The following is a 27,781-nucleotide window of genomic DNA, read 5'->3' as shown; positions in this document are numbered from 1 at the left end:
ATCCGTGAAGAGAGTGTAAAATTCCTGATTTTTCCTAATTCTCCAATTCGGTACGTCGCGTGTAGGACCATAGATTCTACGGAGCAGCTTCCGTTCAAAAAGTGAAAGGGCCCGTTCATCTGCCTTGGTCATCGCCCACGCTTCGGAACCATAACTCAGCACTGGTCGGATGAGGGTTTTGTAGAGGGCTTTTGTGTTCCGAGAGATGAGTCTACTTTTTACATGCCTTGCTAGGCCAAAGTAATATTTGTTAGCGGCCATGATCCTCTTTTTTCTTTTTGAACCAACTTGGTTCTCACTGTTTACCAGTGACCCAAGATAAGTAAACTCATCAACCTTCTCAAATTTATAATGTGCGATGCTCAAGTGCTGCACTTGGGCGGTGGAGCCACATCCCGTGCGCATATACTTGGTCTTCGCTTCATTAATTACCAGTCCTAGTCGGCTGGCTGCTGCTTCTAGGGACAGAAACGCTTCCTTCATAGCATTCATTGATCTTGCCATAATGTCTTGCGTATGCAAGAATCTGGACCGTCTTATTTATTAAAGTGCCACTGGTCTGTATACCAGAGTCCCTCACGTAAATAAATATATGTTGCTCTTCAAAAACCTTCACTTTGAAGGAGAGCTTAACTTCTCTTCTACCGTAGTACCCCTCTAAAATACAGTTTCGTAGAAAAATGTTTCAAATAAAAGTTGCTTTCGAAGTAAATCATAATAAACGGACAAATTATTTCAGAAATGTAGCTTCTAGATAATTAATTTTGACCAAACTCTTATTTCGTGTCCGCTAATTGCACCTAAACAAAATATAAAATTTGAACTACCTTCGGTTTTTTCTTTTTATGTCTTCTGTCTACCAGAGATATACTGACTCACAGACCAATTAGCTAAAAAAAAACTTTTACAGGTTCAAGAGAACTCAAAACTTACATTTTTGGTCAAAAGCTCAAAATGTGCCCAATCGCAGATTGTCAAAGTCAAAGCGGAGGTAGAAGGTGAAAGGGTGGTGGCTAGAAAACCAAATAAATAGCACACAAAAAAAATGTTTAAGTAAATAAAAAAGGTTTAAATAAACAAAACAAGTTTAAGTAATGACGTATTTAGCAAACATTGCGTTTTGTTTCTGTATATTCATTTGAATATTTTGATTATTTTAATGTAACATCATGCAACATACAACATTTTACGTACGGCATCCTTCTAAAAGAATTTCTTTCTGTAGAAGCCACTTCTTTCTAAGTAAGATTCAAGTTTCATAAAATCTAACTAGGAGTATTGTAATCTCAATAAATGATAATATAAATTTAATTCCTCATCGTAACTACCAAGATGTTTACCTGAGTATGGTTGGCAGTTAGATTGGGGGAGAAAGTGACGACCGCCGCGTGAAACTCTCTGTAAGGCAGTTTGTTCAAGAGCAGGTACTGAATGTAGCGGCTCTTGCCGGTGCCTGTAGGTCCGGTCAGTAAGAATGGCACTTTATTCCTCACGTACAGTTCCATTAGCCACAAGAACCTAACAAGATAAGAAAAATACAATAAATAAATACAATTACCTCTTTAAAAAATAACTAAAACAGCCCTGCTCCTGGTCTGCTTCTACTTATTCCGGGTTATCTTAAACTTATAAGGTATGTATTTATGTTTTAGTGAGGCGGAACAGGTAATGACCATTTCTGTATTATTGTAAAGATATTGGAAATTTTCAAATTTTTCAATTGAATATTCGAGATTTTAATACTCGTAGATTTTAATTAAAGGCATGTAAACTCTTTAAATTATGGAGCGTCTGGAGCTAAATGCCCTACGGCAGCGTTTCCCAAACTTTTTTGACCGCGGCCCGGTACGAGATTTTAAATGTTTTCGCGACCCGCCTTATAAAAAAACATTTATTTACAAAACAAATTTTATTTTTTAATAAAAATCAAAATTCAAGCTATTTGTTTGTTTATTTCATACACAAAAATTGCAAAATAATTATATAACAAAAACATAAGTAATTAAAGACAATCCATTATCTTCATTTAGAACTTAAAGTAAATTTTGTTTTACATATTTTGACCTTAGTGCGAAGGATGATGTTGTTTTTCATCACATAGTAATTTCAAATTAGGACTTAATGATGTTAATTTTATTCTCAAATTAGGTTCGACATCTAATCTGTTTCGATACTTATTTTTTAAGTACACCAAAGCTGAGAACGCAGTTTCACACGTATAAGTGGTGACAAAAGGCATTAAAAATTGTATCGCTTTTTCGCTTACGCTTGGATATTCCTTTTGACAGCGCAACCAAAAATTAATTAGTGGTACAGTTTCAAACACTTTTTTAAGATCGGTGTCGCATGAAATTTCAATTAAATTATCAACTTCTTGTTCACTAAGATTAAGCATTTTTTCCTTTTCAATATCGACAGAAAAAGGATCTTTAATCCACATATTATTTGAAGGAATATACGGAAAGTAGTCTTTAAAACTATTTATTAGCTCCGAAAGATGTTCTTGAATTGAAACTGATAGTGTTTCAAGATATAAAACTTATTCATCGTAATTCAATAAATTTATGTAATGTTTCAAAAGATTTAAAATTTCCTTTTGAAAGTCGTTGTTTCCACAGAGTCATTTTTTTAATTATTGCAGCTACTGTTTCTTTTACTTTGAAAATATTTAAACCAAAGCCTGTAAAGGGTTGCCACCTGCAGTACTTGAAAAAGTTTCGAAAAATATTAAATTTAGAGCAAAATGTTATAGATTTTTTGTGTTTTTACAATTTTTGCCACGACCCATACTTTGGGAAACGCTGCCCTATGGGTCTTCGGACACTATTATCAGAAATTATTGTCCTTCAAAAGATAGTTAACAGCAGAGACCGCTAGGAAAGAAATCTAAGGGCAGCACACCTGCATTGCACCCCTAAACCTACAAGTCCAACGCGCATCCAAATAAGGCAATATCTTCTATTATGACTTGCGGACCATAGGAAATACTCACTTCATAGTCTCCTTGTTAGTAACCATCATGTTGCGTACGTTGGTCACTTCTTCGGGCACAGTCGCCTTCACATGGTTAGGCCGGTATACCCATAGTCCTCTGCCCTGGAACTTGAATTCGTGGTCAAAGAAGACTCCCTGAGGAGGTATGGTAAATTCAATCGCATCAGACAAGGAGACTGGATAATCCTCTAACTCACCTAAAATTTGCATAATTAAAGCAAATTAAATCGCCTGTTTTACAGATTTAATTTAATGCTAAACCACAAATTAGGTTTATAACAGCACGTACTTTATTATTAACCTTGTTAATAAAGTAAATTTGTCTTTTAAAATACCATAATGGTTATTCTTTGTTCAGGATTATATAAAAATTTAGGTTTTCTTTACACCTCCTCTTATCTTTTTTGTCTAAAAGTTGTATCGATTTCAATTTGACTTTATTAAAATCCTATTTCCTCACATTTCGGAAAACTCCGTCACAACGTAAGTTACGGTAGAAACATTCATGTTACATTCAATCTGTCTGTAGTCCATCCGATTACCAATTGTTTCGGCACACGGCTCATTTTCTTTCAATTAGCATTTACTAAGTTCACAAAGATTACATAAGACTGCAGGAAATCAAAGATAGGTTTAAGGTAGGATCCTGATGTCAACTGAATGTTGGCTTACTGAATGTTGGATAAATCAATTACATTAATAAAAAATTACATAATTACTTTTATTTATTTATTTTTGAAACAATCATATTTTGATATAACCCAAATTACATAATTAATTTTAATTACCATTCCAGGGATGCTTTGCGGTTAGCGTATTGGATTCCCACGCGAAGGTCCCGGGTACTGTCTGCTGGCGCTTAATTTTTTTCTTCCTAGGAGCTTCTTACAGCTCACTGACCGGTCACGGCCGGTGTTGTCTATAACGAGAAAACACTGACCGGAGGCCGGCAGTGCACTGGAAAAAGCTCATGGGCGCTAATAACCTCAGATGTTGACGCGCCTTAAATCATTAAAAAAAAAAGAAAAAAAAAAGAAGAATATTACCATTCCACAACTGTTTAAAGTATTCATCATACTTTGGAATAGAGTTGGAGTCTATAGCGCCGCCTAATCCCCAGTAAATGCCGAGCAGGAAGGAAGCCTGTGAGCAAAAGGGCACTTGGCTCTTGTCCATGTTCTCCGCACTATTCATGATGATCTCTGTGAACTGGCAGCAAGTCCTGTCAACACAATGTCAAACGTTTCCTCATTCTATAATTATTTAGTTATAAATGAATGATGAGAGTATAAGAAAAAGGGGCACTCTAAAATTTACCATTTTCTGGGAAATTACTCTGAAGAAGTTACTGAAGAAGAGTAATTACGTGGGGTTAGCAGATAATATTAAAAAGTTGAAAATAATATTTAAATAGTTATTATTATTTTGTTTTTAAATTAAATATTAATATTGTAGTAATGGTTTTAAAATAGGCCTCGTATACATGGGGCTAACTCACGTTCTTATCTATTTACACAGTCTTTTATAGTCTTTTCTATATCACAGAACTTTTATACAATTGTAGACAAAAGTTGTCTTCATATACAGGTGAAATATAAACGAAATCCATCGAGTAGTTTTGGAGATATTAGAAGTTAAAGATTTCACAGTTTAAACGAAACCAAAATTTAACTCTAAATATCTCATTTCCTACTCGACAGATTTTTTCGAAATTTTATACAATTATAGACAAAAGTTGTCTCCATATACAGGTAAAATATAAAGAAATTCCATCGAGTAGTTTTGGAGATATTAGAAGTTAAAGATTTCACAGTTTAAACGAAACCAAAATTTAACTGTAAATATCTCATTAACTACTCCACAGATTTTTACGAAATTTTATACAATTATAGACAAAAGTTGTCTCCATATACAGGTGAAATATAAACAAAATCCATCGAGTAGATTTTGAGATATTTGAAGTTAAAGATTTCACTGTTTCGAACGAAACGAAAGTTTATCTCTATATATCTCGTTAACTACTAAACTACCACGTGCCTAAATGGAAGATCTACAAAAAATTTAACTTCAATAATGAAAATTGATTTATGTATCGATAATTTGAAACTATTACAATACTTTTCCTTAGTTCGTGTTATTCGCCATGACAAAAACATCCATAAACAACAAGCAACGGATTTTTGTTTGGGGTGGGCATTTTGTTGATGGGAAAGATAAGCGCAGTAGGTTCTTTGGGCATTCCGATAATAATAAGAGTAATAATAATAATATAATAATAAAATGTTTATTAATTCAAAAAATAAAACAGTAATATGAAACATAAAAACAAATAATGCATCGAATTTACTCCGACTTCATGAGTTGCAATAAAATGAAAAACTTTAACCAAAAAATTATAAATGTTTAAATTAAAAAAGATTCAAATGAAACAAAAATTCAGTTAGAACTATAAAGTAAAGTTTATATGACTTGGTATAAATAAAGAAGGAATAAAAAATTAAAATTTTAAAAGAAATACGTGTAATAATAGGGAGCCATAACCTAATATTATGTTTATTCTAACTCTGCAATTCTTCATTAGATTATGTTTTAACTGTAACAATGAAAGACCTAGGTAAATGAATGTTCAATCGAGAATAAAATGCCTTACTTGACAGCATTAATTTCGCCTGCATCAACCAGTTTCTTGCAGTAGCGTTTTACAAACTTTAACAGCGGTGGTATCAACCAATCGAACGCTTCCAAAAATCTGTCGTCATTTAAGGCTTTCCAATCGGTTGGAAGGTTGTTATTCCAGGATTCAACGAATGGGCGCCAACCTAAAGCGTTAGGCTCCATGTAAATCATGCCACAGCGAGACACTGTGGCTGGAGATGCCTGAAACATTATATGAAATGTAGTCTAAGAAACGCTTTTATATTTATCAAGTTACTTTGTAGCAACTACTTCCCAATAAGAATAACTGTAAAAACAAAACAGAAAACCTAAATCAACTATCAAAAAATAAATCATACCTAAATCGCTAACTGCAGAAAGGTAAAGTCCCAAATTTCATTTTTTATTTTTAAGGAGAAGCTAAGAAGTAAAAATGCAAAGAGGGTTTGAATAAGAGTTAGATTATGATTATTATTATTTATTTGGTGGGATTGAAGAAAAAGACTCCAAAGAGATGTTGGAGACTGAATCGAGAAAAGGCCAATACTGAGTGAAAATATGTGGGTGTTTAAGATTTAACTTAAGAAGCAGTTCGTCAAGCGTTATAGTTTATTCTCGAGACCCCCCACAGAAGTCTTCCTAAACCAAACATCTGTTGCCAAAGAGTTGGTGGATTTTACAGGAAAGGAAAGGTTACATTTTAAGGTTAAATACTTATACTGTGTAACCAGGGTAGCATAAATAAAATAATCATAATAATAATAATAGCATTTTCACCGGGTAGACAGGTAGATTTAACCCATCAGGGTAAAGTTCACCATAATAATGCTACCCGCTGAGAGCGAGGGGAAGCACTCCGCTACCAGTGCTCCCGGTGAATGTTTCTTATGTATCTCCTATCTTATTACAACACATTATTGTACATATTTTATTATATATCTATTGCCTTCAATATATATGTGTCTTATGGAAAAATTGGAGTGATTTTTGGTGCCCACCTACGGATCCCTCCCTTCCTTACCTGGTCTGGCCGAGGAGGAAATTTTATTATTTTTTATGACCCGGAAAAGCCAGGTAAGATTACCATCTTTGTACCTTGAGCCGAAGTTGTTTTCCGGGTCATAAAAATTTGGCGCCCAACGTGAGGGGCCCGTGTGCACGGAAAAATACACTAATAATAATAATAATAATAAAAAAAAAATAAAAAAAAAAAAAGTGGTAGATTACAATCAGAAATCTTTCAAGGGTTTGAAAATTACGTAAGAAATTGAACGAATTTTAATCGTGGGATCAGTCAGTGCATTAGTTGTGTTGATAGGAAAGTACCGTTAGGCGGCATTGTTAGTTTGCCAGTCAGTCGATAGTTGAATTTTCTATCCACCTAATCATAATCATTAATTGAGTACTGAGTATTGGATTATTACTTTCTTAGTAGTTAATTCCCTTATAATATATTGTATATATAAGATAAATAAAACTGAATGTTTACAAATTTTAAGTTTTGATAATTTTGAAGGTAAATTGATTTTTTTTAGTTTATTTATCTCTTATTAATTTCTTTGTCACCATTTTGTACATAATTTCTATACTTATACTTGATATTTATTTTGTCGATTGGTAAATAGTCGTGGAAACTTGCAACATTTTCTAGTACTTGTAAGCAAGGAAAATTGACTTATTTATGCATAAAATTATAATATTTAGAATTTTTCTATTGATTCCCGTTTAAATGAAAAGTTATTCTTGTCTTTATGAAATTGGGAATATTACTTAGCATTAAATATATGTTAAAATAATTGTATTAAGGAATTTATTTTATCTATTTACTGGGTTTAATTAAGTTTAAGATTACATGTCTACTTATTTTCAGAAGTGAATTTATTTTCTTTCAGAATTTATTTATTTTATTATTTGATTTATTTTATTCATTTCTGTGTTTGTTAATTCACATTAACTTTATTTTACTTTGTTTTCTTTGAAATTATGGTTTTGTCATAGGTATATTTTCTTAAAGGATTTTCTTATTTCTTTTATTAGGGAATTTATTGTATCGATTTACTTGGCTTAATTGAGGTTGAGATTACCTGTTTACTTATTTTTAGAAGCGAATTTCTTTTCTTTCAGAATTTATTTATTTTATTCATTTTTGTATTTGTTAATTCACATTAACTTTATTTTACTTTGCTCATTCAAAATTATGATTTTGTTACAGGCATATTTTCTTGAAGGGTTTTCTTATTTCTTTTAATTGTAAGTTGGCAAAACTTCAGGGCGGAAGCCGAAACCAGACACAGATATCTATTTTACTTTCTTTTTCCCTGATTAACTTTCTTGGCGTGAGGGGCTCAAGGATATTACTTAATTTAGTTAACTTCGACTCTTACGCGAAGGAAAATTGAATATATTAGTTAATGTCTGACTTCGAGCAGGAAGAACATACCCCAGAAGAACCGTTGTTAAACTGGATCTACTATTTGAAGAAGCGGGAGCTTTTAGAACTTAATAGCCTTTGGAGACTAGGTCCCCCGGATACAGTAGAAAATCTACGCCTAAAAGTTAGATCCTTCTTCTTAAATCATTCGGAACTGTGGACAGTAGCTTCCGATATTTCAGTAGGAGAAACAGATATGGCTAATATGGAAGAGGGCACTAAGGCCCCTGCTGCTGTGATACCACCGTTGGCAGGCGCTACAACTATGTATCCTCCAGATTATACCTTACAATTCTTCAGTTCTCTAAAATTCGACAATTCTTCATCTCTCAGCCCCTATGATTTTCTACAACGAATCAACGAGAAACGTAAGGCTTGCAGAGTTAGTAAAGAAGTATTGTTAGCATATTTGCCGGAGTTACTTGATGGAACACCCCTCCAATGGTATCGCCTGGAAATCGATAACTGGCATAGTTGGGAAGACTTCGAAGCGTCCTTCCGTACTACCTTCTTCCCTCCTAATTATCAAGAGAAATTAAAGAAGGAGATCGAACGGCGAACTCAAGGGGAACAGGAGAAAGTGCTAGACTTCGCCATCAACATAAGAACCTTATGTAAAAGATTGACTCATCCACCTCCTGAGGCAGAAGTGGTGTCTACAATATATAACAATTTGTTACCGAGGTACCAGCTATATATCAGGCGGTCAGAAGCCACTTCAGTGGGAAGATTGGTTGAGCTGGGTCAAGAGTTGGAAAGGATAGAAGAACGGGCAAAAACCTTCCGACCTCCACCTAGTAAGGCCAGAAGTATGGTCCCCGAGGCGGCATACCTCCCTCCGCAGACGAGCAGCGGATCTTCTCGGAAGGTCTCCACTGTTGCCATGGTGGAGCCGACACCGAAGATAAAAGATAAAAGGAAATACAAGGGCAGCAAGAATAAAGAGAAGGCCCCAGATAACCGTCAGGAATCTTCAGCTGTCACCCGGATCATAGAAGATAATTCTAATCTTTCTTTGGTTCAGAACCTTTGCTGGAATTGTCTAAATATAGGTCATCGCTATCCCGAATGTTCAAAGCCTAGGACGATTTTGTTTTGCTACCACTGTGGAACTAGAGGAATTACCCGTAAAAACTGTCCCAATTGTACACAGAGGGGAAACGACCAAAGGGCCAGCTTGAAGAGGTCTCCTCTGGTCCCTTGAATACTACTATTGACCTCGAACCTTCCTTATCTCCAAGAAACCAAATTTCTTCGTTATCAGCAAGAGGGGATAGACTCTTTGTCAACCTCAATGTGGGCGACAAGATACTGCCCACACTGATCGATACCGGAGCTAACCAGTCCTTTATAAGCTCTGAAGGTCTATCTCTATTATCTTCATCAGCGTACACTTTAAAAGCGATAACGCCCTTTAAAGTATCCGTAGCCAATGGAGCTCAAGAAGTGGTCCAGAATGCTGTTGTCTTGGTAGCCAGCCTTCACGGACGCCAATTAGAGTTGCACCTCACCCTGTTGCCTAACCTGACCGTCCCATGTCTTCTTGGGGTGAACTTCATGAGATCATTAGGAATGGTCATCGATGCCAGAGACAGTCAGTGGTGGTTGAAGGACCAACCACTCAATCCCTTACCTTTTTGCGGAGAGCCTCGGCCCCGTACAGAGATTGCAGGAATAAGGCGGTTAGAACCTAAGGAAGCTGAAGAATTGGAAAGGTTACTGCAAGTAGAGTTGGCCAGGGGAGATGGTTCAATGGGACTGACGACGCTAACCGAGCACGTGATCGATGTGGGTAATCAGCGCCCCATCAAGCAGCGGGCCTACCCGGTGTCACCGGTGATCCAGGATGCGATTAACTAGGAGGTTGATCGCATGTTGCAAGAGGACATCCTCGAGCCATCGCATAGTCCCTGGTCTAGCCCGATTGTGATGGTGAAAAAACCCGATGGGAAATACCGCTTCTGCATCGACTACCGCAAGGTGAACGCCGTAACTAAACCAGATGTTTATCCTCTCCCTAATATGTCTTCCCTCTTAGATCAGTTGAGAGCGTGTCGCTATTTATCCAAGATCGACCTGGCGCATGCATATCATCAAATCCCTTTAGCAGAATCATCCAGGGAGATCACGGCCTTCATCGCACTAGGACGCGGTCTTTTCCAATTTAAGCGTCTACCTTATGGACTATGCGGGGCCCCGGCGACCTTCCAGAGGCTTCTAGATACCATAATTACTCCCGATCTGGCTCCCTCTTGCTTTGCTTACCTAGACGACATCGTCATAGCTACAGCGACTTTCAAGGATCATCTCCAGTACCTGAGGTTGGTACTGGGCAAATTACGCCAGGCTGGTCTGAGGCTTAACTTACAGAAAAGCGAATTTGGATGCAGTGAGATTCAGTACCTGGGCTTCCTGGTCAATGAAAATGGACTACAGGTGGATCCCAGTAAAGTGGAACCTCTACTCCAGTATATAGCTCCCAAGAATATCCAGGAGTTGCGGAGACTAATTGGAATGGCCTCATGGTACCGTCGCTTTATCCCTAACTTTGCGGATAGAATACGACCTCTAACCTCATTGCTGAAGAAAGGGCGAACCTTTCTTTGGGGTGAAGAGCAAGAGAGGGCCCTTCAAGATATTAAATCAACCCTCACTACCGAGCCAGTACTAGCAAGGCCCTATTTTAGCAAGGAATTCGTTCTTCAAACGGACGCCAGCTCTACTGGGGTCGGGGCGGTCCTCACTCAATATTTCGATGGCGTCGACCGAGTAATAGCGTATGCCAGCAGATCGCTCAGCCGATCGGAAGAGAATTATAGCGTCACCGAAAAGGAGTGCCTGGCGGTTCTCTGGGCCGTCCGGAAGTTCAGGCCATACATTGAAGGCTATCGTTTTACGGTGATCACGGACCACGCCAGTCTCAAATGGCTGAATAATCTGAAAAACCCCACTGGCAGATTGGCCAGATGGGCGCTCGAAATACAAGGGTATCAGTTCGACATTAAATACCGAAAAGGCACCGCGCACTCTGTCCCTGATTTCCTATCGCGGTTACCTACACCAGAGGAGCACCGAGAAATAGGACTGCTCCAGGAGGAAGCCATCCCGATAACTGACCCGTGGTACATCACCAAAAAGGAAAAGGTGAGTCAAAGGCCACAGCATTTCCCCGACTGGAAGATTGAAGAAGGTTATCTATATCATCATCGGTCACCAGACATATCTTGCTTCCCTGAAGACAACTCGTTGGAATGGAAATTGGTAGTCCCTAAAGATCATATCCCACGTATACTCCAGGAAAATCACGACCGTCCGGAGGCAGGGCATCTAGGATTCGACAAGACTTACCATCGTACCTCTCGACGATACTACTGGCCCGGAATGTACAATGAAATAGCTAACTATGTTAAAAGGTGCAACGTTTGCCAAAAAATCAAACCTATCCAGCGACTCCCGGAAGGGAAGATGTCAGTCAGGAGTTATACCGTTCCCTGGGATACTGTGTCGGCCGATATTATGGGACCGTTACCCCGATCCTCGAATGGCTATTCCTATCTACTGATTTTCTTGGACAGCTTCACGAATTGGACCGAGGTCATCCCACTCCGGACTGCCTCGGCGCAAAACGTCTGTAAAGCTTTCCGTCAGACAGTCGTATATCGGTGGGGCACTCCTCGGGTACTCCACACGGACAATGGTACGCCCTTTGTCAATAAGCTAATGGAGGGCCTCGCGGAACGTTTAGGGGTAAAATTGAGTCGTACACCCCCTTACTGGCCTCAAGCGAATCCAGTGGAAAGAACCAACAGAGTAGTAAAAGGAATTATCTCCTCATATTTATCTGACCAACACAGGAAGTGGGACCAATACCTACCTGAGGTAATGTTCGCCATTAATAGTTCTCTGCATAGCTCAACAGGATTCTCACCAGCTTATCTAAATTTTGGCCGAGAACCGCGAGCACCTAAGACTTATTACGCGGAACGCAATAACGGTGAAAACGCCAGTCCTCCCGATACTTGTGTCTGGTCGCGGCATTTATTAAAATTAAAGGAACTGAGGGAGGTAGCGGAGTCCAAACTTTCTAAGGCTTCGGCCAAACAAACCTATTATTATAATTTACGCCGAAGAGACGCCAAGTACAAAGTGGGCGACCTAGTTTTAAGACGAGCGCACCCCCAATCGGCAGGAGCTGTAGGGTTTGCAAGCAAACTGGCTCCAAAGTACGAAGGTCCTTACCGCATCGTTGGACAGAGAGCGTCCAACACCTACACGCTGGAGACACCAAATGGGCGGCCTGCAGGACTTAGCCACGCCGGCCAACTAAAGATCTTCCAAGACGCGTGAGAGGTCTCACGCTCCCGAAGGAGGGGAAGTGTAACCAGGGTAGCATAAATAAAATAATCATAATAATAATAATAGCATTGTCACCGGGTAGACAGGTAGATTTAACCCATCAGGGTAAAGTTCACCATAATAATGCTACCCGCTGAGAGCGAGTGGAAGCACTCCGCTACCAGTGCTCCCGGTGAATGTTTCTTATGTATCTCCTATCTTATTACAACACATTATTGTACATATTTTATTATATATCTATTGCCTTCAATATACATGTGTCTTATGGAAAAATTGGAGTGATTTTTGGTGCCCACCTACGGATCCCTCCCTTCCTCACCTGGTCTGGCCGAGGAGGAAATTTTATTATTTTTTATGACCCGGAAAAGCCAGGTAAGATTACCATCTTTGTACCTTGAGCCGAAGTTGTTTTCCGGGTCATAACTGTTTGGATGTTAAATGATTCTAACAAGATAGGTGTTGATCAAAATGAACCTGTTACCTGTACTAAATCCATAACTTCAAAAATCATCGACATGGTAGGTCGCATCTGGATCACCTCGCCAGAGTTCAAACACAACTTCTTATTGTCGTCCAGCACGGTATTCATGTTCTCGATCCATTCGGCATCCACCGGACCGTCGAAGACAAGCCATTTTCTGTCCTCCGGGTTGCCGCCAATGGCTAATTGTCTAGATGTGTACAGATCAATTGTTGTTAGTAGTATTGTATAAATGGTATCTGACTATCTGCAATTGGACCTTAATTGTGAAGCTATATGTAGCCAGTAACGATTTAGCGTAACAATTACCATGCAGCCGGCTGTAAAGTGTCTATCTTCCATAGAACTACAGCCTGATAGTCTCCTGCTTCCAGCGTGATGCGACCATCACAGCAAAAACGTACTGATCATAAAAGCGTCCTGATGTTGGCTTTTGACGGTTTTTCGAAGAATCATAAATCAAATAAAACATAAAATAGATCTAAAGTTCTGTTTGATTGAAAGTAAAGCTCAACAAGTGTCTGTTACAGTAGGAAGATAACATTAGGCTCGAGTTCCGTTACAGGTTTAATAGCTAGCCAGCTAAGAGACCGTACGAAAAATTCATTTTTATGAAAAAGAGTTAAAAATTTAAGCAAAAAATTTAGAACTCTTCGCGATAAATTTAAAGTTGAAAAAAAAAATTAATTGAGTGTTCAATTAGCAGCTAGGCACAAAGCGAGGTCCCGCCAAAAATATCTGAATTGAATTTGGTTGAGCAGTGACGAAAATTAAGAGCGTACATGTGCCTGTACTTGAATTGAATAATCCTTTGAATAAGTAGGCAGGCAAAAAAGCTACAGCCACCAAGCGCTCTGCCAGACATTTGGCAGGGAAAGTAAGCAGTGTAGAAAGACTTTGATAACTAGAGAAAGTAATCTTGCAAAAAAAACAAAACAAATTACTTCAATAGACTAAAGTCACAATTGCTTGCAGTCTCTGTTTATAATATTACCTGAAATAGTTGGCAATGATGCCATCATGCCACTCATGTGAGACTTCGTCAAAATGTCCATATAGCTGGCCCATTGTAACTGACTTTGGATTGCACGTAACGAAGTAGGTGTTCGATTCTCCTTTTCCAGTCTCAAACATCAATGTTAGAGACTCTGATAAAACCTAAGGGGAAAAAAATTGTAAAATTAGGCAATATATCATTGGTATGATTCTATGGAAAAGATTAATTTAATTTAATAATAATACTGTAATTATGCAATTTTACATATTACAGCTTCGTACATTTTTTGTTTTACATCCAATACATTTCCATTACAAATAAAAGAAATAAATGAAAATGAGAATAATTAGTTAAATAAATTAATTAATTATAAACTCCTTTTGAAAACAAATTAATTAAAAATAAGTGAGTAAATAAATAAATAGCTCCATATAAATTAAAGTAAACATTTTAAGGAAACATAAATAAAGTAAAATAAAATAACAAAATAAATTTAAAGCAAAATCCCTTCTATTAATAACAGCCAGCATATAGAACGCTATAGATTTCAGTTTATTCAAATCAGTAATCATTAACAAATTGACTGAAGTTTCTTCCTCGCTGATATTTTTATCAATGTATCTTTGTAGGAATTGGTCTCTAGATAATTTTGTAATACGGGCATCTAAAAAGTACATGTGAAAGGGACTCATATTCATTGTAATTGCACATTTCACATATTTCCTCCGCATTAATTATGTGAGACTATAAACAATCTTACAAGGGTTTTATTTGACAATCTCAATTGGGCGACAATTCTAATATATTTGAGATTACAATTATATTTAAGGTATTGTTTGCCACCAATAAATGAAGCCATCAATCTATAACTGTTCTTATATCTTGAATTAAGGATCCTTTCAATATCTTTACTTTGTAAGTGATTAGCCCATTTGCTTAGAATGTCATCAAAGTTATCGGCAATAGTCTTACAATCGTAAGTCAAATCTAAAATTGAAGGACATCCCAAACACGTTAAGATATCATTTAAATACGACAACCTATTTTTTGTTTTACAATTAAACTGTGATTTTTTCAGATAATTAAACAAAACATCATAACATTGTCTGGGCAAATCGTCTGACGTCATATTAAGAACTTTGGCTCACCATTTTAATACCCTTTCAAGCACTACAATTCTGAGATGTTTGTAACCTATTTCAGGTCTTATGAAGTGGTCAGGAGTATTCACAGGCAAGTGGTACAATTGTTTGAAAAAATTAGTTTGGACTCTTTCAAGATCTTCGAGATGACCGAGGGCCCAGATTTCAGAGGAATACAGTACAGTTGAAACACCAATAGATTCAAATAATCTAATTTTGGTTTCCCATATGGAAAAGACTAGAAGTGGTACCTCAGTGCAGAAATCTGTAGATCAGTTGGCGGGATATGGCAAGTTAACAATAGGTTTATTGAGACTTCTATTAGGTTGATCACCTCATACCTACTGTGTGTAAAAGTTTGTAGGCTGGGAAAGGCTTTCGGCTAAAACCTAAAGATATCAGTCGTAAGCTCCTTGACATTGACATTATAGTTCTGTTTTATTTTTTCCTGATAAACCTTCATAGGCTGTATGTTGTCAGACCCTTGCTATGAATATGGTTCTTTACGCTACAGTGGCCCATCGTCATTAAAGAAGCCTACCATCATCATAATGGCCGCTCTGCTTTGCTAAAATAAAGTTCCGAAGTAAATTTAAGGGCTTATCTAACAAAGAAGTCATCCAACCATTCTCTTGGGTCCCTACTCTATTCCCGTCTTCTTAGTGAATAACATACTTTGAAGGCTGCATTTATGATGTGTTAGAAACGCTACAGAAGGGTTAAGAGCCTATGTGAGCTCCGTAATACCAAATTTTATTTGTTTTGGCTACAAATTCGCAATAGGTGTTCAAACAGTATTACTCATGCCTTAAATTTTCTCATATGACTTAATAGCCATTTGGCTGCCTGAATACCTGAGAAGTGGACGACTCTAGAATTAAATATCTCCTGTCTTATAATCTCAACAACACAAGTGCTGGTATAGATTTTAACGCTTATTTATGATGGCTGGTTATGTTTGGATATGGCCAACCGGGGAGGACCAATGAGCTCATCTGTGGCAGAACGTAATGGATGAGTTAGCTTCCAGAGAGACCCCAACTTCGAATTCAAAACTACTGGTTTCCCGTCACCCGATTGTTAAAGATTTCTGTGCACTTTTGGGTTCGAAACAAATTACATACTCTCAAAACACTGGTTTTGCCACCGAATGGGTTTCCAACCAACATAAATCCATGTCTGACGATCATCATCTCGTACGTCTGTATAATCTTCTTAACAAAAGCATCTCTCGGCTGTAGGTTTCTGTTGGCGCAGATCTGGAATTAAACACAACAAACATATTTTGGATAGATTAGGTTAGGTTATTTTAATTTTTAAAATCTGGTGCGAAATACGTTCACATTATAATAAAAATAATTAATGGGAATAATTTTGAATAGAGTTTAAATAAAATTCCTACTTTTAATACTTCTTAAGCTGCGTTTTAAATGTTATTACTAAAAGTAAAGTACGCCTATTTTTTCAGGCAGGCTATCAAATTAGGTATCGTGGTGACTAGCTAACATACTTTAAAATTAATTTTTTACTAACCATTAAAAAAATTTTATAACCTAGACTGGGAACTCAGTGAAATCACCACCACAATAAATATTAGCTTTGCGGGCGTCGCCTTTAATAGCTCGGCTACCGTGGCGCCTAATTTTAATACAAATTTCAACACTAAATATAGTATATTATACATGAAAATGGCCATCATAAAGGTCTGTGAAATTATATAAATTCTAAAAAAGTATTGATAAAATTGAATGCATAAAAATTATTTAAATATTTAAAAATTACCATTTCGCAAAAAAATTACAATGAATTTTTGGTTTTTTAATATCTTTTGTAAGGATTCTTGAAAACATTGTTCACATGCGATTGTTAAAGGTCTTAGAAAGCCTCAATTAGTACTAAGAGAAATCTGTTCAGAAGGATGGGGGAAATATTTGAAACAAATTAAATAAAACTCCAAGCTTCTTCGAACATTTTTGTCTGAAATTACGAGCTGAAGTGTGAATGAAATGAAATAAAATAGGGTACTGGCAGAATCGCGTCGCTTAATCTATCCTTTCTTACACTTAACTGATTGATGCCAGGTATAGTACTTTTTGATTCAAGGCACCAAAGCTCAATACATTTTTGATATCAATGTCTTAAATTATCCAGAATCCTAAACTCAATTGATTTTATTTTTAATGTTTAAAATAAAAGAAATAGATAAATATTTCTATAATTATCATTCTAACTTTAGAAATAACACAGGCCTGCGTTTTTTAACTGTTGGAAAATTGTTTTAAATTTGATACTTGATTTTTATGTATTTTTGTGTGCGAAATCCAAATATGAACTCCATATTCCACCATCACGTAAGAATTTTTCACAAAATCGCTTTGCATTTTACAAAAAAAAATTGTGAAAAAGCAATAATATTTAAAATTAGATTTTATTTGCAAGTGATACGACAAGTAAAATTACTTTAAAAAGCAATTTAATATAATGAAAATACACAGTAAAATACTACTTAATTCTTTAAAAGTCCTTGTAGAATCTTTTCCTTTTCATTTCCATGCTCCTTTTGGTGCTTTGTCTTCGGTGGCCTCGAAGCAGGTCGTCCCTTTTCAACATCCAACAGTAGTCAGCTATCATGCTTACGTTCCGTCTTCCTTGGTATCTCCTCTCCATTTCTTTTATATCTTGGTGGAATCTTTCCCTCTGCTCCTCACTTGCTGCACCAAGATTTGCAGGAAAGTAGTCAAGGTGCGAATGTAAAAAATGCCCCTTTAAACTCATGTCACAGCCTAAATTTTTAAATTTTGCTTACATATTCTTTACAATATTTTTATAATCTTCATCTTTTTTGTTGCCAAGAAACTTAGTAACTACTTCCTTGAAGGCTTTCCATGCTTGTTTTTCTGCTTCCTCCATTTTAAATTCAAAATTTTCTTTGTTGTTTTTTAACCGTAAAGTTACCACAAATATAACAAAAAGAGTCATGCGCATTGACAACAACCTCTTGAAGCAATTTATTTGTACAACAAATAAATAAATAAAATTTTGGTGGCGGGAGGGAGACGCGCAGTAACAGGATCAGACATGTCTTGACGTGACAGAGGTTGTATTTACAGTTGTTATAAATTTACCATTGCTTTTAACTTCTTTATCATTATAATTCACAATATTTTATTCAGGGTATTACGTTCTTACATCATAACGACTAAAAATATTTATTATTCATTTTAATAATTGTTTTACAAAATAATCCTTAATAATAATCCAACAGGCCTGTGGTATAAAAAAAAATCCGAAATTGTGGAAAAACCTTACGTGATGGAATTTTTAAATATTTTCCCCATTTTCAGCACCAAAAAATCTATTGAAATCGCACAATAGATTCCAGACAATTATTCCATCGCAGGCCTGTGTAATCAATAAAGCTGTTTTACAGAAAATACCAGAACCTCTAAAAATCTGTTCTGTAAAGTTGCATTTTCTTCAAGTTTGAAATAAGCAATGCCTTCGATATAAATCGTACGGACGGTGGAACTGTAACTGCTTCTGGAGAAATATTTTAAAAGGATGCTTAGAGTTGCTGTCCCCAAAGAATTCCTCAAAAAACAAATGTCTGGGCGAACTTGAATTTCTAATAAAAGTACTCAGGGTAAATAGGCCCTTGGCTCTCTGCTGGAGTATTCAAAATTCTACACTTCGCATTTTTCAAATAATTACCTTATTCACAGTAACGAGAAAGTGGCCATAAGAGATTTCTGTCAGTTCCACTGATGGGAATAGATCAGATATAATTCCAGTGAATAGTGGTATGTCCTGGTCCAGAAATTTAGGTAAGTTAACGTCGATTAGAGAGCGCAACACTAGTTCATCCTCTTTGGTGTTAGGAAGTTTGCGTATCAGATTACCAGCGGCTGACAACACTGTCTTCACAGCTCTCATACCTGCCAACATAAACCAATTGATATATATGTACATACATCGTTCTCCTACGCTCAGATTAACCACTTAATTTTACAAAGCTTCTTCATCACTGAAAAAAAAGTATTGAATTTTCAAAAGATTGAAGGGCAGTTTGATAATTTATCCGTTCCCTCCCTCCCACACGTTTTTTTTAATACTTGACTTTTCTTATTTATGTTTGGATTACTACCTGACAGGAGCTTAGCTAATATAGCTAAAAAGGATTATTATAAACAAAACAGAAATATGACGGAAATAAATAAATCGAAATTCGGTATTATACATATAAAAATCTGTCATCGCTAAGACTTTTTTTAAATACCGAGGTAAGTGAATCTGCCATTAGATTTCTTGTTATCCTGTAAAATAAATTTCTTTCTTGTTCGTTTCGAGTATCACGTTGCCTCTTACATTTTCCGACAGTGTAATACGTGATCCGTATCCTATGCAGATAGGTAATCAAGTTCTGTTAGCGTTCTAAAGTAGGCCACAGCTTCTTTATTTTAAAGGATATCAATCAGGTTTCATAAGACAACGAAAAGTAAAGATAAACGTCAAATTATAGACTCCAACATTTTGTGTGTTTGGTTATTGAACCCTGAAAATCTTTTCCACAGCATCTTTCATTCTCTACAAAATAGAACGAAGCAGGTTTGTTACAATAACTATCTTTATTTATTCTATCCAAACTCACCATAATCATAGTGTGACTGGGAGGATAATAGTTCTGAACAGAGTCGGTAAGTGCTGACAATTTTTACTGATAGTTCTCTGGCTTGGAGATATCCGTGGGAAAACAGAGTGATTTCACCAATCATCGCATAATCTGGTACCATCATGGCGACACTTCTGAACAGTACCTGTACAGTAAATAACATACGTAATTTGCATTTTTAATCACTCCTGGAGTAATCACTGTTAAGTAATTTATTAAGAAAAATATTAAATCTTATAAATTGTGAATGAATTGTGAAGAAGGATTATTACGTCATATAAATGCATAAAAAAAAGTAATCCAGTAACTAATGAGGTGCGGAGAAAAAAAAATGTCTTCAAAAAAAGGATGTTTATGACAACCAGCTGCGAGTGAGCAGAGTCTTGTCGCAAAAAGGTATGAAAAGGAAACAAACTTTGGAAACTCGTCAGTTCCATTCAATCGGTTTCTCCGGTAATTTATATTAAATTAAAATTAGTAAACTGATATCTACATTTCTCGCTTTCTGACTTAATCTCTTAATTCAAAACTTTCAGTTTAAAAAGTCAAGTAAAAGGGGTTGATTAAACGACAAAAGGTAAACGAATCAGAACATTCAAATTCGTCCCTTTTTCCATCCTTTTGAACTGATTCCATCTATATGTTACAGACCCTTATGCTGGCGTTATCATGAAAAATTTATTTAGAGGTAAAGTAGTAAAAAAATTTTTTACCTTGTAAAAATAACTACAGAAATTTTATTTTTACCATATTAAAATCATTCTTATTATTTGTCTTTATATGCTGTTTATTTTACCATTCCTAAATAATCATTAACCTCATCAAAATAGAGAAAGGGAAAGTTAGAGTTGGCCTACTACTAAATCACAAATTCGAAACAAAATTTCAATCCTGAGTTATTTTTACAAATGAATACGAAAGCACTAATTGCACACATTGATTAACAAACAGAATACCGCTTGTAATAATATTACAAGCATAAATTATAATTAAATGTATTTAATAATTGCTCAATAATACTGTATTTAAATATACATAGTTCTAAATAAATTATATTATTTATTTTAAAACTAACTTCTTGACAAAGGTTAATATCATTCAAATTAAAAAAGGTTTAATAGCGTTTCTTTAAAAACCTGTGTATTAATTTTAATTAATTACTTAACATGTTTAGTTTTTAATCATTTAATCAGTGAAGTATTTAATAATTGCTCAATAATACTGTATTTAAATATACATAGTTCTAAATAAATTATATTATTTATTTTAAAACTAACTTCTTGACAAAGGTTAATATCATTCAAATTAAAAAAGGTTTAATAGCGTTTCTTTAAAAACCTGTGTATTAATTTTAATTAATTACTTAACATGTTTAGTTTTTAATCATTTAATCAGTGAAGTATTTAATAATTGCTCAATAATACTGTATTTAAATATACATAGTTCTAAATAAATTATATTATTTATTTTAAAACTAACTTCTTGACAAAGGTTAATATCATTCAAATTAATCAAAGAAAGAACTTGAACTTACGAAACCTAGCTTCATACTGCGTACTAAACTTGCACTTAAATCTGAATTTTTAAAAAAATACAAAAAATAATTTCGTTTATGAATATCGCTGTTTGCAATTTTTTTAAACAAAAGTCATTTAATTTTTGTAGCATCTATTTTTTTTAAAAAAGGTTTAATAGCGTTTCTTTAAAAACCTGTGTATTAATAATTTGATATCTAATATTGTAATCAATATAAATTAAATGGGTGGCGCTGCACTTAACTGAAGAAAAATATTTTATGAATGAAAATGGCCAGCATAAGAGTCTGTGATATCTAATAAATTCTAAATCATATTAATGAAGATTAATTGCAGTAAATTTAATTAAATGTTAAAAATTGTCATAAAATTTCCAAAACTTATTTATAAACTTCCAATATATTTTTATGTGTTTTAAATATATTCAAAACATTTTCATGAAAACTGCTAAGTTAACTATAATTAACTAAATTAACCTGTAACTACAGTACTCTTCGTTAAGAGGAGTAGGAGATTTAAAAATGCGTGCACAGTAATTTCCCTAAAGAGAAGTAAGAGAAATTAAAGTTCGAATACGGTACTATTGGGATATTTTATCTGAATAGGTAGAGTAGGATGGCAAGTTGAACTCATGTACGGAATTATTATTTAAATTTTATCAAAATCTGGCTAAGATTTACAGAGTTATGGGAGTAACTTCTTTCCAATAAGATACGCAGCGTGAAGACCCGCAAAAGGTACATGAAATTTTGATACCACCATTCATGAAAATAGGTTCTCGAGTATATGCTATGTTGTTTATCGAAAAGGTAGAAGGACAAGAACAATTTCTCAAAATGCCATTTTTGCCAATGTTTTTCTCAAATCTATTTTATCTGCATTGTGAAAAAAGAAAAAGATTAATAAACGAGGACATATTCATTTATTTTAAAGAAAACTTAGGAACTTTATCTTTATTAGAAAAAGAGGACAAAAATGTTTTAACGATTATTGCTTTCACAACTGTCCCTCTGGACAGTTTTAATACCTATTTTTGTGAGAAACAAATGATAAATGTTCCATTCTGCACACTTTATTTTTATATGTTCTTCATACTCTGTAAACTTCCAACTGCAGAAACTTGCAGGCAGATATAATTGGGACCATCTTAGCGTCAAAGCAAATAAACTAGAAACGGTCGCAGTTAATACTCTTTTTAATCATTGAAATTCTGTATCAATTACATAAGGCGCGGATAATCTAGTTAACTCTTACAAGAATCATGATGTAACAATTTAGGAGACAAAATTGTGGCAACTGCACTCGTTGCAACAAGAGGCATTCTTTATTGAAGAGAACAGCATTTCTTACCTTCAAGTTGTCCGGCAGTTCCGATCGACCAGCGTATCCTGGATTCATCGTAATGCAAACATACACTGCCGGATTCAACCTAATCATCGTGCCTTCAAACATAAACTTTTCTGTACGACTCCTCACCGCTTGAGTGATGCATAAGATTTGTTGGGCAATAACTGACAGCACTTCAATGTCAATTCGGTTGAATTCGTCAAAGCACGCCCAAGCACCGCATGAGGCTAATCCTTTGAAAAACTGAAAAACAAAAAGTAAGTAAAATAATGCCTATTTTTTCAGGCTTTACGTCCGACTACCAAATTAGGTAACAAACATACTTTACCATATTAACCATTAAATAACATTTAATGCCTAGAGCGGGAATCGAACCTAGTACCACAATACATATTAGCTTTGCAGGTCTCGCCTCTAACCGTTCGGCTACTGTGGCGGCTAACTGAAAATCAAAGTCTGATGTAAAACATCCTAATGTATGTATAAAATAGGTTGATTAAACTGGCCGATATTCTTGAAGATTCTCTAAACTTTTCATCGGGACGCCCTTAAAGATCCGAAGAATAGGTTGCAGGTCTCCGGACGACCAAGTTGTATCAAACAAGCTTTTTATAAGATTATTTTTGTAGAATTTATAGGATATAGGATCAAATAATAAAAACCATGCAACTTCTTATGTATGCAGTAAGTGTTTACTTTGAATTGATGGTAATCCCAGAAGAATTTATATTAATATTTTTTGATGGATGTATCAGTTAATTGGTCAAAGTATCATGACTGCCTTGAAGAATGTAAACCTTTCTCGCATTATATTATCTTATTTTTTAGACTCTGTAGATTCTGTTGCGGACTTTTTTAGTAAATGATGACTGTGCTTTATCATAATTATTCATTTTCGTAACTATGAATGATGCAAGCTTAGAAAAAAAGTCTGGTTCAGAATGACCATCATGTAACGTTGACAAGGCTCAACGGTTATCTATCCAATTGAAATCCAAGCAAGTACTAGTTGCCTGGCTGCAGAACTAGTTTCTATCTACTGTCACCATCTCCTCATTATAATCTTACTCTTACCTTGCTCATGGCCAGGTAGTCCAGTCCATCCGAGCAGTTGAAGACGATGCACTGCACAGCCAGCGCTTTGGCTAGATCCTTGGTGGTCTCTGTCTTGCCAGTGCCGGCTGGGCCCTCGGGCGCTCCGTTCAGGCTCATGTTGTATGCGCCAACCAGAGTCCTATAGCACCTGTCCGTCAGCGGCGTTATCACCAGCCGAGACGTATTGCCTAGGTATTCGTATGCGTAATTAATAGATGCGTTTATTATCCTCACCTTAACATTTTCCTTTTCCCAGTAGTACCTTAAATGTCAAATACCGAGCATTAGCATTAAGTACTAAACAATACAGCAAATATAAGAGCAATGGCAACACCCACATCCACAATTCATTATATGCATTATATATGTTGAAAATACATTAGTTATAATAATTTTATGGAGATTTACGTCCAAATTTGGTTTTTATTAAAATAATTAATTTACTAAACTTAGAAAATAATTATCGCAATTTCTGAACTAAAAAGTAAAGTAAAGTAAAGTAATCGCCTATTTTTTCAGGCGGGGCTTAACGTCCAACTACCAATTCAATTTTTGAACTATTTACCTTATGTATATATTCGTGAAGGTCAGTTTAGCTTGTTGGAAAACGTGGTATATTTGGAATTACGATGGAATAATAATCTATTACGAATAGCCTAACCATTAATTTGCAATCTCAATTTTCGCAGCTTTAATTGAGTTCGGCTTGAACTCTTTTTGATTGAAAACGTGAACTTTTACAACCTTAAATCATCAAAACTGACTCAACAAAAAATTCAAGAACTTGATGGAATTGAGCTCTTACTTCATGATGTATACTATCCTTTACCACCAGATTGCCATTTGCTCCGATCAATGGCTCACATTCTTCCGGGCTGGCGATTAATTAAACGACAACTGCGGTTCAATATTTCTTTGCTTATGAGGACTGTCAACTCGACAGACGGCTAACTAATGTAGTAAATTAGAGTCATACATTCAACATTAGCATTAACTTTATTTTGATTTGAGAATAAATTTTAAATTGAAAACCGTTTAGAACGCTCTGAAAACGGAGCTTAAGAGAAGAGTGAAAAAGTACAAAGTAAAGTCGCAATTTTTAAAAACCATTTTCGGACATCAGGGAACTCCAAAACTTGTGTTTCCTGCAATACTAAAATTAGAAAATAATTCTTTGCTATAATTACCTCAGCTGGCACTGCCACTGGAAGTCCTTTTCCGAGGTAACTCTGTTCTTACAGAAGTCTACGACAACATCTCTGCCATGGATGTCCAGCACGACCAGAGCCTCGATCGTCACACGCACATTCCTCGGTAGCTGCATCCTCACTTGTTTGATCAGGGTATTAAGTTGAATCTGTTGCATATAGATATTGTCACAAACAATTTCGTTAAATTATAAAGAAATAGTCAGATGACATACAACTTTCTCTTTCAGCAATTGTAATACTTTTGGCTAAAATATTTTCTTAAATTACAACACTTCATGTATATATTTAATCACTTTTAAAAAATCTCTTAAAATAGTGATTTTTTTCTGAATAGATGATAAAGTTATTCAACCAAAAGTTGAGACTAAAGTTTTACTTCTATTTTTTTTTTTTTTTTATTTACAAGACGGGCAATCACCCAGTTACAAAGAAATATAATTTAAAATAACATTTAATAATAACTCAATATATAATAATTATAGAATATACATATATCATACATTTATACATATATATATCATAGAATAGAAATAAAGATAAAATAGAAATAACATATACACATAATTTACTTAATAGATGAAAAATACTTCAAAATATGTACTATAAAATATACTTTAAAAATAGAAACTTTACTCAATTAATAAATCTTAATATCACAATGACCGGTAAGTTTTCCCTAGTACCAATCACCGCAAAATCAGCTATTTAACAAATGTTTCAACTCGATCATGTTGGTGTTGAATATATCAAAATCAGCGGGTAGATGATTAACTTGATCCGCAACTCTTGGAAAATAACTGAACTTACGATAATTAGTACTATGGCACACTTTAGAAAACACTTGTTTTTGTCTAGTACCGTTTGTTGGCACGTGAAAATTTAACAATGATAACAGTTCAGGGCAGTTTATATTATTATTTAGAATTTTGAAAATAAAATTTAAGTCTGTGGCTTGTCTACGAAACTGTAAAGTACTCAAACCAGTAAATTCCATTACGTCATCGTACGGTACCTCCGTCATGGCTTTTGTCTCTCGATACCAGAGCAATCTTAGGAATCTTCTTTGAAGTGATTCAAGTTTGTTGACGTAAGTTTTCTGATAAGGAGACCATAAAGCAGAGCAGTACTCAAGAATAGGTCGCACCATTACTTTGTAAAGGATAATTATGGTTCTGACATCTTTAAAGTTTCGAGTAGATCTAGATATAAAGCCAAGCATTTTATTTGCCTTTGTGACTATGGAGTTCATGTGGAGGTTGAATGAAAGGTTAGCACAGAACGTAACACCAAGGTCCTTCACTACATTAGATCTACTTAGAGTTGAAGCATGAAGAGAATAATCGAAGTTTGTACACGTCCGACTACGATGATAGGATACTACCTTACATTTAGAGATGTTTAGGCTCATATCATTTTCATCGCACCAAACACTCAGTCTATGAAGAGAGTTTTGGAGGAGGAGAAAGTCATCCGCAGAGTTAATGGCAGTATAAATCTTTAAATCGTCAGCAAAAAGCAGAAAGTTTACTGAATTGAGACATGTAGATATATCATTGATAAAAATTTTGAATAAAAAAGGACCAAGAAAAGAACCTTGAGGTACACCAGATGATACAAGAAATTCTTCTGACATTAGTGATTTGTATTCAACAGATTGATGTCTTGCGGTGAGGTAGGAGTAAAACCAGTCAAGTAGTGATCCATGAATTCCACAATGGGATAGTTTCTGAATTAGTTTGGAATGATTGACACGATCAAAAGCTTTGGCGAAATCGAGATATACAGCATCGATCTGTTTGGCAGTAACTAAGGCTCTCCGCAGATAGTCCTCAAATAGTAACAAATTAGTGAGCGTCGATCTACCAGAATGGAAGCCATGCTGTTCACTGAGGATGAGGTTGTCGAGTAAAGGCGAATTCTGTCGAGTTAGCGACAGAAATTCGTTACTTCATTTAATATATTCTAGAGTTTAGCGAAAAGAAACTGACGACAGCGGTTGTTTTACTTAACTAGTGAATATCAACCACTTTAATGAGTTACGCAAAAATAGGTGCGGATTCAGGAGCGTCTATCCTCTTAGAACTGTACAGGGCTGAGTCGTGTAATGTGGTAGACGTTAGCTACAGTTAGGTAATAATTGGATAACGCAATGATCTTGCACTGTTAGACTGATCTATGGGTCTTAAGAAATTCACTTACCGACAAAGCGGCTGAATACTTTTTCATCACACTCATACTTTTCCTGGCGAACACTGCATGCATTTCGGAGGTCCAGTAGATCTGGCATACACAGAGCACTACCTGGCCTTGCCAGTCATTGATCCAGTCCTTTCTATTCAGAACGCTATATGCCAACAGACTCTCATGGATTCTATGGCGAACAGACAAAGTCATCTGTTTTTCTACCTGCAATTGAAAAATTAATACATTTTTTTGGAAGTTTATAAAGCAAATAAAATGGTGAGGCCTACATTGAACCTTGAGATCATTGGTTTTTGATAGAGGATCTCCCTTGCTGTGTTTTTTATTTTTAATGATTTTTTGTCATTGTTGCATTTCGCGTAGCCAGGCGAAATGGAACCCTGAAACCTTTGCTTGGTCTAAATAGAGAGGGGCTCTAACTAGTAGTTGCAACTATATAGCCATACTATGGTTTGAAATAGATCAACCTGCCGAACGGTACGAAATCTAGTCAGGCTGTGCTGAACGCCCAAAATTCTTGAATCTTAACCTTCGAATTGGTGCTGGAAAATTCTAGAAAATTATCTAGAAGAACTAACTTTTATCAAAAAGACGATTTTCTAGTCTGGATGCCAGGTCACTAGGAAATGTCGGCAAATGAGAAGATTGATAGATTAACCAAATTTT

General features: G+C 35.5%; 1 protein-coding gene across 3 annotated transcripts in view; it reads right to left on the bottom strand.

Moving 5' to 3' along the window:
- The window catches only part of Dhc62B (Dynein heavy chain at 62B), a 112,776-nt gene that overhangs the window by 49,710 nt on the left and 35,285 nt on the right, over positions 1–27,781 (bottom strand). For 2 of the 3 annotated variants that reach the window (XM_074142796.1, XM_074142798.1), the window contains 14 exons: positions 27,113–27,319; positions 24,890–25,059; positions 23,682–23,964; positions 22,936–23,049; positions 22,611–22,850; positions 19,705–19,870; positions 18,768–18,991; positions 16,181–16,315; positions 13,912–14,075; positions 12,918–13,107; positions 5,645–5,871; positions 4,041–4,216; positions 2,993–3,191; positions 1,341–1,518 (listed from right to left, as the gene is read on the bottom strand). In XM_074142796.1, the coding sequence (XP_073998897.1) occupies positions 1,341–1,518; positions 2,993–3,191; positions 4,041–4,216; positions 5,645–5,871; positions 12,918–13,107; positions 13,912–14,075; positions 16,181–16,315; positions 18,768–18,991; positions 19,705–19,870; positions 22,611–22,850; positions 22,936–23,049; positions 23,682–23,964; positions 24,890–25,059; positions 27,113–27,319 (2,673 nt within the window). The remainder of the gene's footprint in view (positions 1–1,340; positions 1,519–2,992; positions 3,192–4,040; positions 4,217–5,644; positions 5,872–12,917; positions 13,108–13,911; positions 14,076–16,180; positions 16,316–18,767; positions 18,992–19,704; positions 19,871–22,610; positions 22,851–22,935; positions 23,050–23,681; positions 23,965–24,889; positions 25,060–27,112; positions 27,320–27,781) is intronic. The other variant, XM_074142797.1, reaches the window with a different exon arrangement.

This window comes from Rhodnius prolixus, unplaced genomic scaffold (assembly GCF_049639745.1).
Source record: "Rhodnius prolixus isolate KJV_2025 unplaced genomic scaffold, Rpr scaffold_12, whole genome shotgun sequence".
NCBI lineage: Eukaryota > Metazoa > Arthropoda > Insecta > Hemiptera > Reduviidae > Rhodnius > Rhodnius prolixus.
Note: the sequence above shows the minus strand (reverse complement) of the source record. Positions and strands in the feature narration are given on the sequence as shown.